Below are 18,270 nucleotides of genomic sequence, written 5' to 3'. Positions count from 1 at the left end.
ATTTTAGTTGCTGGGAGCTTTCTTCTAAAACTAACTTCTCAGCCCTTTGTTCATTTGAGGCTCTCCTATTAATCAGCCATAGCTTTGCATACCACAGAACTAGGCAGGACCCTCAGAGGGGCATATTGTTAGTTTTTGGAGGACTTCCTTTTCATGTTTTAACTTATCTTTCATGTTATAATGGCTCGTAAAGCCTATAAATAAGACTTTCAAAAATCTTATGTTAATGCATCCAAGTAAGTCTTTCAAAGAGTAGTAGTTCTTAGTAGTTTATCATAGAAATTTTGTAACAAAATGGTACTATGTGAAATGGTTCAAAATAATCCTAAGGTGGATGTTAGAAAACTCAGAGAGATTATTGTCGATTCAGGTAAATCCAATATGAATTATATAGCCTTTTTGTATGTCCGTATTAATAAGGAAATTGCTGAAGTTAAGCATATGGGACCTCTGATATTTCCTTATCTTTAATAAGCTCCTGCAGTTTGGAGCGAATCCTTAAATTAAACTTGACACTTTGGGAAATCTAAGAAGCTACAGAAGGAAGCCTAGGATGATCCAAAATAGCAATGTACATTCTGAATTGTCTTATGACTTTAGGAACATAGCAGAAGATTTATATGAACCTGAAGCCTGCAATTATAAGTTGACACCATGACTAGGAAATTATTCCTTTCTTTGTAATAAATTACATCAGCAGAGAGTAACTTTGAGCCACCTTTCAAAAGAAGCAACTGCTGGCCCAGATGATCAGGGCCAAAAATAAATTAGGCAATAAGCCCAACATTGTTCTACACTTTGGTCTTTTCTTTTTCCTTTTGGGCTTGATTTTTTCAGGTGCCTTTCCTAGAAGACTATGGCTTTCAGAGATGTATTATCTTACTTTAATGATACAAAAAGTAAGATAAGATGGTAGAATTGACAAAGAGTACTAGGACCAAAGAAAAATAATTGAAGGGAATATTTTGAAACTCAACAATTTTTGAAGAGTTATTTGTAAGACAGCCATATAATAACAGCAGAGTAGGGTAGTGCTATTACCATAATTTTGTAGTGTTTATTATTATGCAATATTTTGCTTGGTTGGCTGTGTTTATTTTTTTATTTATTTATTTGCTGGAGTCTCACTCTGTCACCCAGGCTGGAGTGCAGTGGCACAATCTCGGCTCACTGCAACCTCTGCCTCCCGGGTTCAAGCAATTCTCTGCCTCAACCTCCCAAGTAGCTGGGATTACAGGTGCCTGCCACCATGCCTGGCAATTTTTGTATTTTTAGTAGATTTGGGGTCTCACCACCTTGGCCAGGCTTGTCTTGAACTCCTGACCTTGTGATACACCTGCCTCAGCCTCCCGCAGTGCTGGGATTACAGGTGTGAGCCACCGTGCCCAGCCGGTTGGCTGTTTTTTGAAACAGGATCTCACTCTGTCACCCAGGCTGGAGTGCAGTGGTGTGATCTTGGTTCACTGCAACCTCTGCCTCCTGGGCTGAAGTGAGCCTCCCACCTCAGCCTCCTGAGTAACTGGGACCACAGCCATACACCACTATGCCCAGCTAATTTTTTGTTGTATTTTTGGTAGAGACAGGGTTTTGCCAGTTGCCCATGCTGCAATATGCAATATTTTGAATCATACTATACATTGTGATGCAAGTAAAGCATAACTAGAAATTGTATGAGAGGCTACAAAATTATGTCTAACTTGACAAAAGGCAGAAAAAAATGAAATGAAAAAAAAAAGAGGTATATAAACTGTTCCCCTCTTTTGAGTGCCTGGACCAAAATTAAGATCAATACAGAAGAAGCATTAGCCAACAAGAAAAACCCATCAATTATTAGATAGTAGAGCATTTAATTTGACAACTTGTTTGATTTTCAGACATTTAATTGCATTTAGCCTGAAATTATTGATTAAAAGCTGAACATGAAAATGAATTAGATGAAATAAGATTATCCAGAAACAAACATAATAACATTTTTAAAACATGTTCAGATTTTAGGCCATAACAGTCTTCCAAAAATTCTCCATATAAAGATAAAAGACACAGAACATGTTTTATGTAATCACTTGAATAATGGATGCTACTGCAAAACTAGATATGTGTTTGTAAGATACCACTGGAAGGTAATATTTGTTTTCACATTAAGCTTGAAGAATACTATTTTTTTCTCTCTAAGCCTTTTATTAAAATCTGAAGGGTAGCTCTATTTGGATCATGTTGTATCTTTCTTCATTTTATATCTAGAAAACCTTCTGTCTTCCTAATCTATATTTAGGTTTAGCAAGCATATTAACATTTTCTCAATGAGTATACACTTTTTGGTTTCCTTGTCTAGGATAAGAACTAAAATATTCCCAGGGCCTCTGATTTTATTTCAGTTTTCAAGCTAAGTATTTAGTATATTTTTTGTACTGTATCTTGATGAGGGATATAGTAGCATATAAGGTGCTGTAATAAATAGCAGACACAGCAATTTTCTCAGAACTTTACTGAAGGGATTTTTTCAGTTTGCAATTACATCCCTATCTCAGCAATATGTTCTCCAAGTAAATTCACTGAACATCTGTATGACCTAATTAGAATCAAATCTTTCTTAGTAGGCTGATTATGATCCTTTACAACATGATCTACCTCATTACTGGCATGTAGTAACCATTTAATAAGTATCTGTGAAGTAAATAATGTAGTTAAAACATATTACATGTTCACTTATATCTCACTATAGGCTTACACCATAAAATATTCTATCTTTAACAATTCAATTTATAACAACTTAAAAATTAAGACCACAAAAACATTTTGATAGGGATTTTCTGGCAGCTAAAGAAAAGACTAATAGATAAATGCAAAGTGGGGTGCCTAAACAGTTCAAGGGTGGATATTTCTAAAGGCTTTACATTGCCACCTTAATTTCGTGTTTCCATATGCAAGTAAAACAACAGGTTCACATCCTCACCTAATGCCATCAAGAACTCCCATAGAATAGTTGTGAGCTTTGAGAAAACCACAGGTGATAACGTGATATTTACATTTATCTCTATTTATAGATAATATATATTTACATGTTTGTATTTATATTATATTTATATAGATGTGGAAATTAAGGAAATAAAGGAAGGAACTAGGTATAAAGAGGAATAGTAATGATCAAACATACACAGGGTTAAGTCAGCTCTTACTCTGATCTAAAAAGCTTCAAGCACTTCCACTCTCTCAGTTCCCCTTTCTGCCTTTCGTCTCTCAACCAGTCACACATTGGTATTTCTTACCTTTCATTATTGAACGAGTATTTGACATGTTTAGTCAATATTTTCTTTTCTTTCTTTCTAATTATCTTCATGCCCAGTAACTAATCCCCATCTCTTTCCAACCAACTCCCAAAAGTCCCTTACACTTTCTCACTGCACCTTCTGCCCTCAGCCGGCACAGGCAGCAACACAGCATGAAGCAGGGTTTTGGTGCTCATTGTTAAGAGCCACTGAGCCCTAGAACTAGAAGTGTTAGAAACAGAGAAAGCAAGGAATGTGTTTTTGATAATTCTATACATTAAAAATAATGCCCTTACTAGATATTTCAATCATGCATATAAATCTGGCTAATTAAAAGGTTTTCACATTTTACTCTATGTTTGGCATGCTGTAAACTCTGTAGTAAATATTCTTCCTTGCAACTTCCTCTTTGCTCATCTGCTATCATGTTATTTTGTGTAAATAACTCACTTCCCCTTACAGATCATTTTATCATAGTTTTTACTTCTTGCATGTGCATATGAGTTCTGTTGTGCCTATTAAGTGAAAAGACAAATAAACCTTACAGCAACATAACAATAAAACACAACAATAAAACACAACAACATAGCACAGAATCAAAAGACTTAGTTTCTAGAGTTATAATAGATGTATAACTCACTGGCCAAGTGTCTTAGGGATGCACGACCTTTACCATTCCTGTGCCCCAGTTTTCTTAGTTGAAAAATGGTGAAGTTAGAGTCCATATTGTTAGAGTCTTTCTCCATTCGGAGATTGAATGAGTTAAGCCCTATTTACACCTATGTCATTCATCTCTGCAACAACCTTGAGGGGAAGGACAGAAAGTAACATTATCCCCACATTGCAGATAAAGAAACGGAAGCTAAAGGAGATTGTAGGACTTTTCTACTGTTGCACATTTGTCTGGTAGCAGCGCTAGGACCCAAACCCAGGCTTTATTTGCCTTTTATATCTATGGAGAAAGCAAAGCCACAATTTCCCAGAGAAAGCTAAGCCACAATCTCCCTATATAAAGAAGAGACAAAGGGGGTCAATTGGTGAGATTTTAATGTTTGTCTAATAAATGTAAAGGCAGAGGCAGGGGTTTCTCTCTCTTAAGAAAGAGATTGTACTTTATAGATATACTGTATTTAGATCATATTGACTATTATTTTGTTTTACATTATTACTATTTTCTCCCAGAGTACCAAATCTGCTTTGGACCTTATAGTTGTTGAATCTCACTCACAGATGGAGAATCCTACCACACAAGTTTTTTAAAGAGCAGTTTGTTAAAAATAATGTTTGCTCTCTTCCTTAGCAGAATAATAATGCAGAATGAATATTTATGTGCTTTAGTCTATAATTTATGAAATGCCTTTGTGGTGATATTATGTGGATTCTCTGTATTTAAGGGTATAATGTAAATTATAGGAGTATTTCTGTACTGGTGTTTTTTACATATTATTACATAATAACCAATAGCATATATGCATTAATGAGTTTTTAAATTATGCTACTGAACATGAACAGTGGCAATGACAATGATTTACTTTGTCAGTTATGCCATCTGCTATTTTTACCAAATTCTTCAGGGAACATGGCAGTAGCTGGATGACTAGGACCCTGGACGAATAGTCAGAAGATCCAAGCTCTATTCATAGAATTTACACTGACTCACTTGGTGACCATGTGCTCATCAGTTGATCTCCCGTAAGTTCTCAGATGTTAGAATATGGGAGTGTTTCATTTGCCAACCTCTCAGAAATGCCATGAATGTAGGTTTGCCTGTGTTTGCAAAATATTGTTAAAAAGGATCATGAGGAAAAAAAAAAAACTTGAATAGCAGACTTAACACAAGGTATAACTAGTCTTTTTTAAAAAATTTAAATGTTATTTTACTATCTAAGCACATCTTTTCTCTCCTTCAACTTTGTCTCTTTCTCATCTGGCAAGACAATCTCTCAAGTTTGGGGGTGGGGAGAGGAACGAAGTAAAAGAGGGTGATTTTGTCTTTTCTTCATTCTCTCTTACTCTGTTACCCTCTTAAGTCTGTCTTTGCTCTTTCATAATCTAGCTGAGTGTTAGTTGAAGTGTTAGTGCAGTTAAACATTAAATGGAAGCAGAAATGCAGCATTTGCGAGAAAGGAGAGAGCCCACATACTTTAAAATTATCCTTGGAGTCTGTTTTATTCCTTCAATTTTTCAACAAATATTGAATGCTGAACAAGATGCTAATCCCTGAGGGTACAAAGACAATGGAAACACAGTGCTGCATACGTGAAGTGCCAACAGATCAGAGGCATTAGATATACAGGTCAACCATTACACTCTGAGTATGATGCGTGTGAAGATGGAAGAGGATAGCAGAGAGGGGATGGGGCATCTAGAAAGAGTCCAAGAAGTGAGGTATCAGCTAACCTTGGAGGGCAAGGAAAGCAAAACAAAATATTTTTTAGATACTGTAAGTTTTATAGTAATGGTTTTAAAAAATGAATATTTAATCAAATGGAATTGTACACCAGGCAATGTGCCAAGTAACAGTAAAATTTATAAAAGCATCAATTTTGGAGTTGGAGAGATAAAATTCAACTCCATTTCTATCTATAGGTGTGACCTTGGGAAAGTTGCCTGACCTTTCAAAATCTGTTTCTTCATTTATAGAATGGAGTTTATAAAAGCATTTACATCTCTTGGGGTTGTGCGAAGATTAAATGAGAGAATATGTATAAATTCTCTGCCCAGTCCTTGGCACCTGGTACGATGATAAAGGGCCAATAAATGCTAGCTATTATGAAATATTTCTATATATTTTATCATTGAGCCCTTGCAACAATCCAATGGACAAGCATTCCTAATGTCAACTCTTTGGGAAGAGGACATAGAAAACAGAAAGTTCTAGGAATATAGGTTACAAACCCTGAAAGACCCATATGTGCCATAATAAGGAGTTTGGACCACATGGAAAAGGCAATAGGAAATCTTCAAAGATTTTTAAAAGAGAAAACCAATGAGTTTTATGTTTTAGAAATACTGTTAAGATGGCAGTGAGGATAATGGATTGGAAAGGCAGGGAGAAACCTGAAAGGTAGGACTCCAGTTAGGAATCCTACGTAGTAAATCTCTCTGTGTAATAGTAAGCATGGGGAATCTCCTAAGTGCAATCATACAGACCTGCAGAACGAATAGCTGGTGGATCCCTGTGTCCTCAATCTCCACCTATTGCTATATCAATCCTGTCATGGTAAAGGCTTTAGGACTCACTTCCAAAATGCTTAATGCTTTCCACTATGAATCCCACCAGTAATGGTGGTCTCTTTATTGCTAAGTGGCATGAGGTTTCAATCATCTCTGAAAAAAGAGTAAGTAAGTTTCCTGCTGGAAGTGAAAGAACTAAATGTCAGTATAATTGCTTCTTGGCTGCAGGGAAGAAATAGAAAGATTCCCTAAAAACATTTGGGTAGTTTGGTAGCTTAATTGTTTTTGTCATCTTCATATGTTGATGATGTCATCATCATTAAGCTACTACATTGATTCAAGAGTAAATCAGACAAAATAGTGGAGTTGATGTAAAACACAAATATAGAATATCTCACTTTACCACTTTTTAACCATCAGATAGCTATTATTTCATCTTTTTTCTTTCAAAAAGTTGATTTTCCTTATCTCAACAACATTTAGCATTTCCACTGTAAAACACTAATCCCTTTCCATTATTTTTGCAGGAGATTCTCCATATTAAAATGCATACATTTAAAAAGCAATGAATGCAAGGGAAGTTTAAGACATGTTGAAGGCTACTCTTGTCTCAAAACACCAGAAACTAAATAATTTGGAAGGAATGTTCTCTTATGTAACAACACCTGAATATATACCATGAGGAATCTGTGAGAAACCAAGTTTTCTTTTGAAATATCACTATTCTATCCTGAATTCTTTCCTTTACGGATGTGCCTCTGATCCAATTTTGCTTAATAGCATGTACTTTTTTTGGCCTTGATTTTAGTTGTTTATATAACATGTGCATGTACTTTGAGATACAGGATGTTGCAGACACGAGAGGTTAACTTTGGAGAAAAGCATCGAAACGTAATAGAGGAAATGTATCCAAGCATTTCATATTTTTCAGGACTCGAATATTTTAAATAATATAAGAAAAATATATCCGAGTGCTTTACAAAAGTTATTAAGCACATTAAAATCATGATGCATTTAAAATATGATAAATTATCATGTATATTTAAAAATTAATTTGAAATATTTATCACAACACTAGTGAATCATAACCACAAAAATTTTTCCTCAAGTTTAAGCTCTGGTAATAGTGACTTGTAAAAAATTATTGCAGGGATCTACAATGTTAAACCAGGAAAGCAGCTTTGACACTTGGCAGAAAAGTGAAATAATTTTTTTAAAGATATTCTTAAACACATACCTCAAGCTTAATAAATGTGTAAGTGTTAAAAAAAAAAAAAAAACTAAGAAAATGAGCTACTTTTAAGGTAAAAAAATTTACAACATGGATTTAATAATCCAGACAGAGAAGGTGTTAATAAACCAGAAAACCAAAGCAAAAATAAGTAAATTAATGTAAAAGTATGAAAAACACTGAATGAAAAGTGAAAAGACACCAAACTTCATTCAAGGCCATGTCATACAGAGAATGACAGGTGCAGAAATACAACTAAAATCATAAAAACAATAAGCAAGAAACAAGAAAGGCTGGGATTTTTTAGAAAATGAATTTTAAAGATACCTTCATCTTATCATCTGCATAGAGTGGAAAGGCTTTTTAGTTAATAGTTGAGTCAGTAAACAATATATTTCTATATAATATCTTTTAAAAAAATTTTTTTCAAAAGGAAAAACATGATTAGCTATCTTTTGCCTTCAAAAAGTGGGCTTGATAGCTTCAACACTGGAATATTTTTAATGTATCTACATTGTTTTTTCAACTTAAGAAACTTTTCTTTTTTCTTGTAAGAACTTATCCTATAAGAAACACACACACACACACACACACACACACACACACACACCAGAACAGAGCACCATAGTACTTCTTGATAGAAAATAATTTTTTAACTTCTGAAAATTTTACATTACTGTTTGAAAAGATATAAAATTAAAACCAATTTTAACCATATAGAGGAGAAAAAATTATGTATTAAATATAACGAAAATTCCTATAAAGACATAAATAATCTAGTATACATTTACAATAAAGTAAACATATACAAAATAGAAGAAAAGTAACTATAGCTCACTTCTTTGAATTTTTAAGTGTTATCACACGTGAGGTCATTTCAACAAGATTGGGAAACATTATTGATTATACAATGCAGACAAACCTTAGTGACTAAGATGGCTAAGTGAGGAGACCTAAACTATCATTACCCTAGTTCAGATTGTCAACATATCTCACCAAGCCTAAGCTGTCCTGCCCTCCTCAAATACATGTTCCAGAGAGAATTACTTAAAACTTAAATCTGACAGTGACCATCACATGAATTATAAACTAGCCACCCAGCAGGATCAACGATGTGGTTGAACAGAGAATGTAGATTCTTGCTCTACACACATGTGCTATTAGAACAAACCAAGGTTGCCTGTTTTTAATTCATTGCAGCAATTCTTTTTGTTTTCGTATTTTGAGCAATGATGAGCCTCAGTTATACCCAAGTCACAAATCCATTTTCTATCCAAGCTAAAAGGCAGTTTTGACTTTCTGAAAATTTCTATTTATTTATTTTTATAGAGAGAGTGGTCTCACTTCATTGTCCAGGCTGGTCTCAAGTAATTCTCTTGCCTGGGCTCAAGTAATTCTCTTGCCTCAGCAAGCTGGGATTACATGTGCACACAACTGCTCCCAGCTTGAAAATTTTGATTTAGCCTAGCAAGTCAATCTGTGTGTTAAGCATAGCATGTCAAAACATGTGGGGTATCGGGAGGGAAGGGGAGTTGACCTTTTTATGTAATTCATGTAACTTTTCGTATCATAATTTCCTTATCAATAAAACAGAAATAACATTAGGCTTGGCCAGGTGCAGTGGCTCATGCCTGTAATTCTAGCACTTTGGGAGGCCAAGTTGGGAGGATTGCTTGAGCCCAAGAATTCGAGACCATCTTGGGCAACATGATGGAATCCCATCTCTACAAAAAATAGAAAAATTAGCCAGGCATAGTAGCACATGCTTGAAGTCCCAGCTCCTTAGGGTGTTGAGGTGGGAGGATCACTTGAGCTCAGGGAGGTCAAGGCCGCAATGAACCATGATTGCGTCACTGCACTGCAGCCCGGCAACAGAGTGAGATCCTGTCTCAAAAACAAAACCAAAAACAAACATCAGGTCTGCAAACTTCAAAGTGATGTTATGAAATGTTAAAGAGAATGAGAATGTATATCAAAGGTTTCTTACAGTGCTGAGCAATGTCAAGTTATTTTCTACATAAATAATGGTAGATTTACAACTGGGACACATCCAAAAAACAGCAATTCCAGTGCTTGTAGACATAAATGAAGGTCAGTTTTGAGTGGATACCCAGCCCTCAGCTATCTCTGAGACCTCATTTATGTGCCCCTACCACTCTGTCCAATCTTACTGGTATTTGTTCTGTTCCTTGAACAAAACAAATTAATTTCCACCACCAGGCTTTTCTCTCTACCTGGTTAGCTATTCTTCCTGATCCTTCTTTTTCTGCTTTCTTCCCACAATTTGGGTTTCAATTCTAATGATACCTTCTCAGAGATGCCCCCATTGTTATCCAGGCTAACTGTACCACTGCCCTACCCTACTCCAGTCTCATTACTCTATTCTTTTCTTCTTAACATTTGTTATCTAAATATCTTACTCCTTCTTTACTTCCTTATTTGGAATGGCTACCATACAAGGACACTATGCCCTCTTATCGAAGGACCTGAGTGACCCAGCAGTCTGTCACTAAGCTAGACCATACTGCCAATGGTTTGAATGAAAGCAAGTTCACAGTGACCTTCTCAAATCAGGGAAATAATCGGTTGAAAACCTGACTTTCCAGAGGAACGAGGGTGGGGAGTTAAGAAAACACATGTGTGAATGAAAACACTAAACAGACACAGGGTAACACAGGATAATTGTGTGTGTGTGTGTGTGTGTATGTGTGTATGTGTGCGTGCACTGTAGCAAGCTGAAGCCGGCTTAATGTGTTGGCAAAAATAACAATTTGGAAAACAGAATTTCTTGTTCTGGTTTGTCAGAAGGAATAGATTGAGGTAGTCTGGGGAAATGAACTTGACAATTTTCTCACATGATGCATTTGGATAAGTAATGATACCCTTTTACAAGTTAAATTCAACACATCCTTTCAATAACTGATTTTCCTGTAATTTCTAGTCTACGGCATATAAAATGTTATTTAAAAACCTTCTCCCATACCTTCTCCTATACCTTCTCCTATACCTTCTCCTATAGCAAATACCTTCTCCTATACCTTCTCCATACCTTCTCCTATAGCAAAATAGTGAGGTAAGTCACATTTCTCTTTGGTACTCTCCCACCTCCTCTTTCAGAAACCGTTTCTTCAGTCTCTAGTTCTTTAATCCCTTTCCACCACTGTTATTCACCTGCCCCACAACTTACTCTACCAAGCTCCACTTTCAGCTGTCAGAAGATCTCTGTTTGACGTTTCTTCTTCTAAATTCCAATTTAGAGTTTGTCTGACTGAGTATGTGTCTGTCTCTCTCATTAGACTCCATGTATAATACCAAATATGTCCTCAGAGGGCCGACTTATTACAGAATATAATAGGCATTCAATGCATGTTTTCATTTTATACTTTTCCTTAGTGCTTTTTTTTTTTTTTTACTATTCTGTATATGTTAACTTTATCATTACTATTTTAATGTCCACATGGGTGGGATTAGGTCTGTTTTTTAAAAAATATATATTTTCTATTTTTGAAAGATCTCATACTTTTTTTTACAAAAAGACATTAAAGAGGAATGGGAAAAAGGAGCTTTACTGTATCTGACTATGTTGTCAGTAGCAGATGACATTCAATTTTTCCATTTAACTGGATGAAACCAATATTGAAGAAAATCTCAGGGAACAGAGGAATCTATAGGTAGCTCTCTTCTGATTAATCTACTCAGTCAGTGATATGAGCATATATCCTGGAGCCAGGATTTTGGGTTTGAATCTTAGCTCTGACGCTTGCTTAGCTTGTTTGACTTTGAATAAGTTTCTTAATTTTTCTGTCCTTAACTTCCTCATCTGTAAAATGGGGGTAATAATTGTACCTATTGAGGGTACAGGGTTAACTGAGGATATATTCAACAAATAATGTTTGAAGACATTCTACGTATTAGGCCCTGCTCTTGGTACAAGGGATAGAATATGGAGGAAAAAAGAAAACATTTATTTTTTATAATGTTTGTGTTCCAGTAAGGTAGATAAATATACACACACCTATATGTGTTAGTATAAGGAGGAAAAAACAAAAGCAGAGAAGAGTGCATGTGAACTGTTGGTGGGCAGGGAATTTGAAATTTTAGGTACGGTGGTCAGGAAAGGTCTCACTGAAAAACAATTTTATAAGAACCCAAAGAAAGTGAGGAAGTTGGCCACGTGGATCTCTAGGGGGAGCACCTTCAAGGTAGAGGGCACAAAAATTGCAAAGGCCTTAGAAAGAAGCACGTGTGGTGTGTTCAAGGAATAGCAAAGAAACCAGTGAAGTCGGAGTGGAGTAATGGCGGGGGAATTATATGAAGTAAGGTAGGGGTGTATGTGTGTGTGTGTGTGTGTGTGTGTGTGTGTGTGTGTGGTTGTTGGGGGTGATCAGTTAGGGCCCTGTGGGCCATGATTAGGACTTTGGGTTTGGACAAAGGAGCGATGCAATGAGATTCATGTTTGAACCACATTCCTCCCAGTTGCCTCACTGAAAAGCGACTGGGGTGGTCAGGAGCCTCTTGCCACAGTGCAGTCAAAAGATGATGGTATTTGGACCGAGGAGGAAGCGGTGCAAGTGGTAAGGGCTGGACAGATTTTGGATTTATTCTGAGAAGAGAGCCAACAGGATCTCTAGGCTGATTGGATGCAGGGTCAGTAAGAAAGAGAAGGCCTAGAATTACACCAATGTTTCTGGCCTGAATAGCTAGAGAAATGATAATTCCATTAATGGAAATAAGAATATAGTTTAATGTATGAATAATATATTATTATGCTAAAATGTGTCAAGATGTTAATGAATTGGTGAATGAAAAGCACCAAGTATAGCAGTTAACATCAAGTGGGCCTGATGTGTTTGTCTTTATTAATAATATATTGAAATGGAAACATTTTTTAAACCCCAGCATACGATTAAATGTTCATGTCAGAGTCACAACTTGTGGTCTTTGGAAATAAAGTGACTTAAATGAGATATTAAAAGACTTTCCACTGACACATACAGTATAGGAGAAAACCAGAATTTTCAAGTAATGACTAAGAATTCCCTCTGCTTCAATTCCCCTTTTAACCTGCACATACCTTTAATACAGCACTTCCTTCTTTTATTTATTCTTGCCTCTTCAAAGTATTCCTATGCTCAAAAGTAATACATACACTAAATATATTAACTTTTAATGGATAATCTTGTGTTTTATAGTTACTATAGCAATTGAATTCTATTCAACAGTACTCTTTCAAGTGCCATTGAAGTATCCTGTCTTTTAAAGATGCAATAATAACAAGTCTTTTTTTTACTCTTATTGTATGTTTTTGAAACTGTGAAAAACAATAAAATTCATTTTTGTTTTTGTTTTGTTTTTTTAGAGACCGAGGCTCACTCTGTTGCCCAGGCTGGAGTGCAGTGGTGCCGTCACAGCTCACTGCAGCCTGGAACTCCTGGACTCAAGCAATCCTCTCACTCAGTCTTCTAAGTAGCTAGGACTACAGGCATGCACCACCATGCCCAGTTAGTTTTTAATTTTTTGTAGAGACAGGGGTCTCACTTTTAAATGGAAAGAATCAAGGCAGGAAAGGAATTGGGGAATCTAAGTAATCTCTTTTATTTGTAATACCACAGAGATACTGTGGGTTGTGGCTTGCTAATTCAATAAAAGGATACAAGCTCTTAGAGACTGGCATGCATTCAGCACTGGAATTCAGAACAGACCGGACTCTGATATGCAAGAAATAATCTGAAGATAGATTTCATGGTTCTCTAAATTCAGAAAGCTAGTTAATGGGTCATATCATCATTCCCAATGATAATTTAAAACTCTCTAATTTGGAATGAATTATATAATTTTTCCTTCTTTCCTTTCCCTGTCTACTCACACATTTCTAATAATGTTTCATTTAATGTTGATCCTTATGATTTATAATTTAACAGTACCTCATGGCTTAAAAATACTGTCATACACATTTTATTTTCAATAATTTTACTGGTACAATATTTTTTACTAATTGTCTTAATTCATAGATGAAGAAATTATTTGTATTATTTCCTTCTTTAGATGTGTAATTTGAAGCTCTGGGAATAATTATCAGATTGCTAAATACAAATAGCTTTTAATGAGCAGAAACATAACTTGAACGTGGGTCTTCAGTTTTAAAAACTTGTTCCCTGTCCATTGCATTACGGTTGAATGTTGGTAATTACTAATAAAATTCTCTGAGTATTTTCCAGGGAGTTCAGTCAAGACAGTGGCCTAAGAACAGTTAGAACCACAGTGCCAGGAAGCCAGAGTGGAAGAATGCAGTGAGGAGAGACCAAAATTGGCCCCGGATAAACCACATAAGAAAAAAAGAAGACTTTATGAAGTTCCAAATATATGGCCTTTAACATATTATACAAGTCACAGACTTAGGTATATATTTTCACTACTGCATTTCATCAATCTAAGATACCACTGATTGTGAGATGCACGACCAAGAAAGAAAGATTAAAAAAAAAATCTGTCAATTAAATCACAATATACCTTGATCACAAGGTGATTTTAGATTTTAAAAAGGTAAAATGTGAAAAAAATGTACATCTTAGAATCAAAGAAATATAGCACTAGTAACTGCAGAGGGTATGAAAATTCTCAAAATCAGTTATAATACAATCTCACTAGGCAATCAATAAGCACTTATTAAGTGCCTATGGATGGGTACAATGAAGCAAAATGCATAATCTAGATGAAGAGGTTTAAGTGCTATATATGAAATATTCATTGCTATCCTTCAGTCTCACAACAATGACCACTGTTGAAGACAGCAGATCCACTTGTAGAAAATGATGTCTCAGTGTAAAAGTGCCAAGAGGATATAAGGCATAGGAGGGAGGAGGAGAGAGAGGAGTACAGAGGCGGAAGCAGCTAGGGGAAGGGAGGATAGGCTGGGGAGAGGTAAGAAGGATGGGAAGAGGGATCTAATTGAACCAGGAGTTTCATTGAAATTCAAAAGTGGTCTGAATCCTGCTCATGCCAAATCTCCTGATCTTATTAAATATAAATGCTGTCCTGTATATGAAATGATACCTTAAAACATCAGCTTTGAAAAGGGGTTCATACATTTTTATAACGTTGACAGCTCCGTGTTTAACACTAGAAAATTTTCTCCTTTCTTGTGTATTTTTTTATTACAAAGGCAATTTTAATACCTCTCAAATTTGAACTAGATGTAATTGATTAAATATTTGGCATTGCTTAAAAATTAAATTTTGTTATGACTGGTTATCAACCTCCCCAATGACTGAAAAGTTTTAGAATTTGTGATTAAAATTAAAAAAAATTGTTTGGGCTCAAAACCAATCACCTAAACATTTCACTTGGTAATTTGCATAAATTTTGACTATCATCACAGTATCTGGGTGCCGAACTGGAAAAATGAAATTAGATTATTTCTAATTAAAAACACTTTTGTTTCAGCAATGAGAATTTCATAAATAAATTACCTTATGATGTGAAATAATTGCTTTTGAAATTACCCAAATAAAAAGAAAAGATACTCAACCTCTTAGTTGTGCATTATACTCATACATTTATTACTAACTTAAAAAGGGATAATATCCTGCAACATCATTTAGCCTCATGACTAAATAAGTGGTAAAGTATATTATACATTCTGATACTGTCACACAGTTGCTTGTGATTGAGGAAAAACTAACCTAGTAATGGTAATTACTTCTTTTGAAAGGAAAACTATAAATAAATAATAATGCAGAGCAATTTCATTTTTAAAAGTCAATAATGAATTCCATCTGCTGCATGCCATTAAAAATCAAAGAGGTTACTTACACGCCTCAGTTCTTTTTATATCTTTATTCCTTCCATTTAAAAGTACAGGTCGATCCATTAAAGATAATGTTATTTTGGCTTGTTTGACCAAAACTTCAACCAAAAAAAAGAAAAAAGGGAAAAAATTCCTCCTATTTCTCCCCTCATTTTTCTGGAGCCTAGAGAATGTAACGTAATAAAACACTAATGAAGAACAAAGACATTTCAGCAAATGTTTACGAGGATCGTGTGGAGAGTCTTAATGAAATGAATTACAAGTCTTTGAAACCCAAAATACAGTGGTGACAAAAGTGAGAGCATGTGACTTGATCACTGCCATTACCCGAGTTAGGGACAATTTTTGAGTGAAGAATAAGGTAAAGCAACACGGAAATCTTACCAAAAAATGTCCTATGAATGAATAAAAAATAAATCACTGGACATGAAGAGACTCAAAATTATTTTCTCTGAATCTATTTCTGGGAGTACTTATGGAATCATAATTAGCAGCAGTACCTACAGCAAATCATAGAGAAATAATTTACACATATGTAAAATCTTTTTAAAAAGATATTCTATTTAGATTTAAGTGTTCTGACAGAGTTTAATCCCTCCTAACCTCCCCAACTAAACATTCACATTTTGGAGGCAGTAGCTATAGAACCTCCAACTGCATCGTCATAGATCCATACAGCTCATCTGGAATTTGAAAATGCAACATAAAGTGTGCCCTTTAATGTCCGCTGTATCTGACTTTCCAAAATAACTTATTTAAAGCCACTAAAAGAGCACTTACACATACCTTTGCGCTGGCAGAACATTTCTAAGGTCCTTCCTTTGAACCTTGCTCAGCTAGCAGTGAGCTGCTTTGAAGAAGAGGAGACGGGAATTTTGGTTCCTGTGCTTCTCAGGGTAATATAACACTTCCTTTCTGCCAGAGTGCCTTCTCTTCCAGCCCGGTCCCTGACCCCTGGTGGCAGTGTGCAAGATTCAGAAGTTTCTGTTTCTGCACACAGGAAACTCACTGTACCTGCCCTGTGACTGTGGACTTGCTCTTGGCTCACTGAACATTTTAGAAATGGTGACGACGACATGCTCTGTATGATACATTACTAAGTTGGCCCTATAAAGTCTATCATGGAGTGAGATCATAAGACTCAATATCTAGCCTCTGCACAATTTCTTATCATAAAGTAAATAAATGGCATGGGCACCTTTAACAAATCTCTATTTCATAGTCCTAATAGCAACAACAGGTAGTAGATTTGATAAGCTGAGTATGAACCAGGCTGGTATTTTGTACCTTTATCAATACATAAATACTGCTAGCCATTGTCAGAACATAATTTTGACTTTTTGCACCCAGAACTTCCAGTTGCATCATAATGGATATAGTTCACACTGCTTTGCATTATAGTTTTTTTGTCTTTCTTCCTTAGGAGGGCAAGAGGAAAGTCCACACAACAGCGCTCACTGCTTAGTAATTAAATGAATGGATAAAAGTAGTAATAACTTCCTTCTTTGTACTTAGCACCCACCCCCCCCTTTTTTTTGAGAGGGAGTCTTGCTCTGTCACCCAGGCTGGAGTACAGTGCTGCCATCTTCATCTCGGCTCACTGCAACCTCTGCCTCCTGGATTCAAGCCATTCTCCTGCCTCAGCCTCCCAAGTAGCTGGGTCTACAGGCACACACCATCATGCCCGGCTAATTTTTGTATTTTTAGTAGAGTTGGGGTTTCCTTATGTTGCTAATGCTGGTCTTGAACTCCCGACCTCAGGTGATTCACTCACCTTGGCCTCCCAAAACACTGGGATTACAGGCATGAGTCCTTAGTCCCCTTTTAATCCACATTCCCTGTTATCCCGGTAGAAGCAAAGGGCAGCACCTATAGCCTGGCTGCTTCTGACTTAGTGTTCATGTCCTTAAACTTTAGAATCCTGGAAAAGATTGTGGTGGAAGTCTTCCTTTCCTTCTTTCCTGTCATCACATTTTATGAAACCCTTCAGCAGCAACTCACTGAGATATACACATGCTGTAACATCATATTTTATTTGAGGGCAGAGATCACAACCATTGAGAACAGACAATATCAACTCAGTGGGTAAAGATCTTTGTGAGTCTAAGAACTAATGGATGCCCAAACAGGTGGGCTTCAGGGGTAAGTTTAAAAGATAAACAAATTGTCAAAAACCACGTGCACAGTTAGTACAAGGTGATGAAATGACAATGATCATGAAGAAAATGGAGTTCATGTTGCCACCAGTTCACAACGCTGAAGTTGTATAAATAGTAATAATACTAAGATTTTGCATGTAATATAGAGCTTATGGTCTTGGCCAAGTTCTGACAGCTCCATAATAAGTAGCCACTGACTAGTAAAGTACATGACCAAGCCAATAAGCTTTTACAGGAAAATGATAATAAATTGGCAAGATGATTCATTCTCAAATGAAAATTCATGATGTCTAATCTTCTCTATGGAGCTACATCTGTATTAACTACAAACTCTATTTGGTTCCTTTAAGAGTCCCAGTATTCCCTATGAATACTATTCAATACATGAGATAGGTTATGTAAAACTTCTAGTTAAGCTTCTGGTACTCTGCTATAAGAAGGTGGTTGACCTGGTACAGTGGCTCACACCTGTAATCCCAGCACTTTGGGAGGCTGATGTGGGCAGATCACCTGAGGTCAGGAGTTGGAGACCAGCCTGGCCAACATGGTGAAACCCCTGTCTCTACTAAAAAAAAGAAAAATACAAAAAATTAACCGGGTATGGTGGCGGGCACCTGTAGTCCCAGCTAC

The 18,270-nt window shown here is 36.0% G+C and overlaps 1 protein-coding gene across 8 annotated transcripts in view; it reads right to left on the bottom strand.

Moving 5' to 3' along the window:
* Positions 1-18,270, bottom strand: part of OXR1 (oxidation resistance 1) — a 466,073-nt gene that overhangs the window by 115,898 nt on the left and 331,905 nt on the right. Inside the window, exon 1 of one of the 8 annotated variants that reach the window (XM_009213472.4) lies at positions 16,268-16,627. The exons of the other annotated variants lie outside the window; for them this stretch is intronic. Coding sequence (XP_009211736.1) covers positions 16,268-16,286 — 19 coding nt within the window. The 5' untranslated portion in view covers positions 16,287-16,627. Of the gene's footprint in view, positions 1-16,267; positions 16,628-18,270 lie in introns of those variants that run through there. 8 annotated transcript variants of the gene reach the window in all.

This window comes from Papio anubis, chromosome 8 (genome assembly GCF_008728515.1).
Source record: "Papio anubis isolate 15944 chromosome 8, Panubis1.0, whole genome shotgun sequence".
Classification (NCBI taxonomy): domain Eukaryota; kingdom Metazoa; phylum Chordata; class Mammalia; order Primates; family Cercopithecidae; genus Papio; species Papio anubis.
This window is presented reverse-complemented; position numbering and strand designations above follow the sequence as displayed.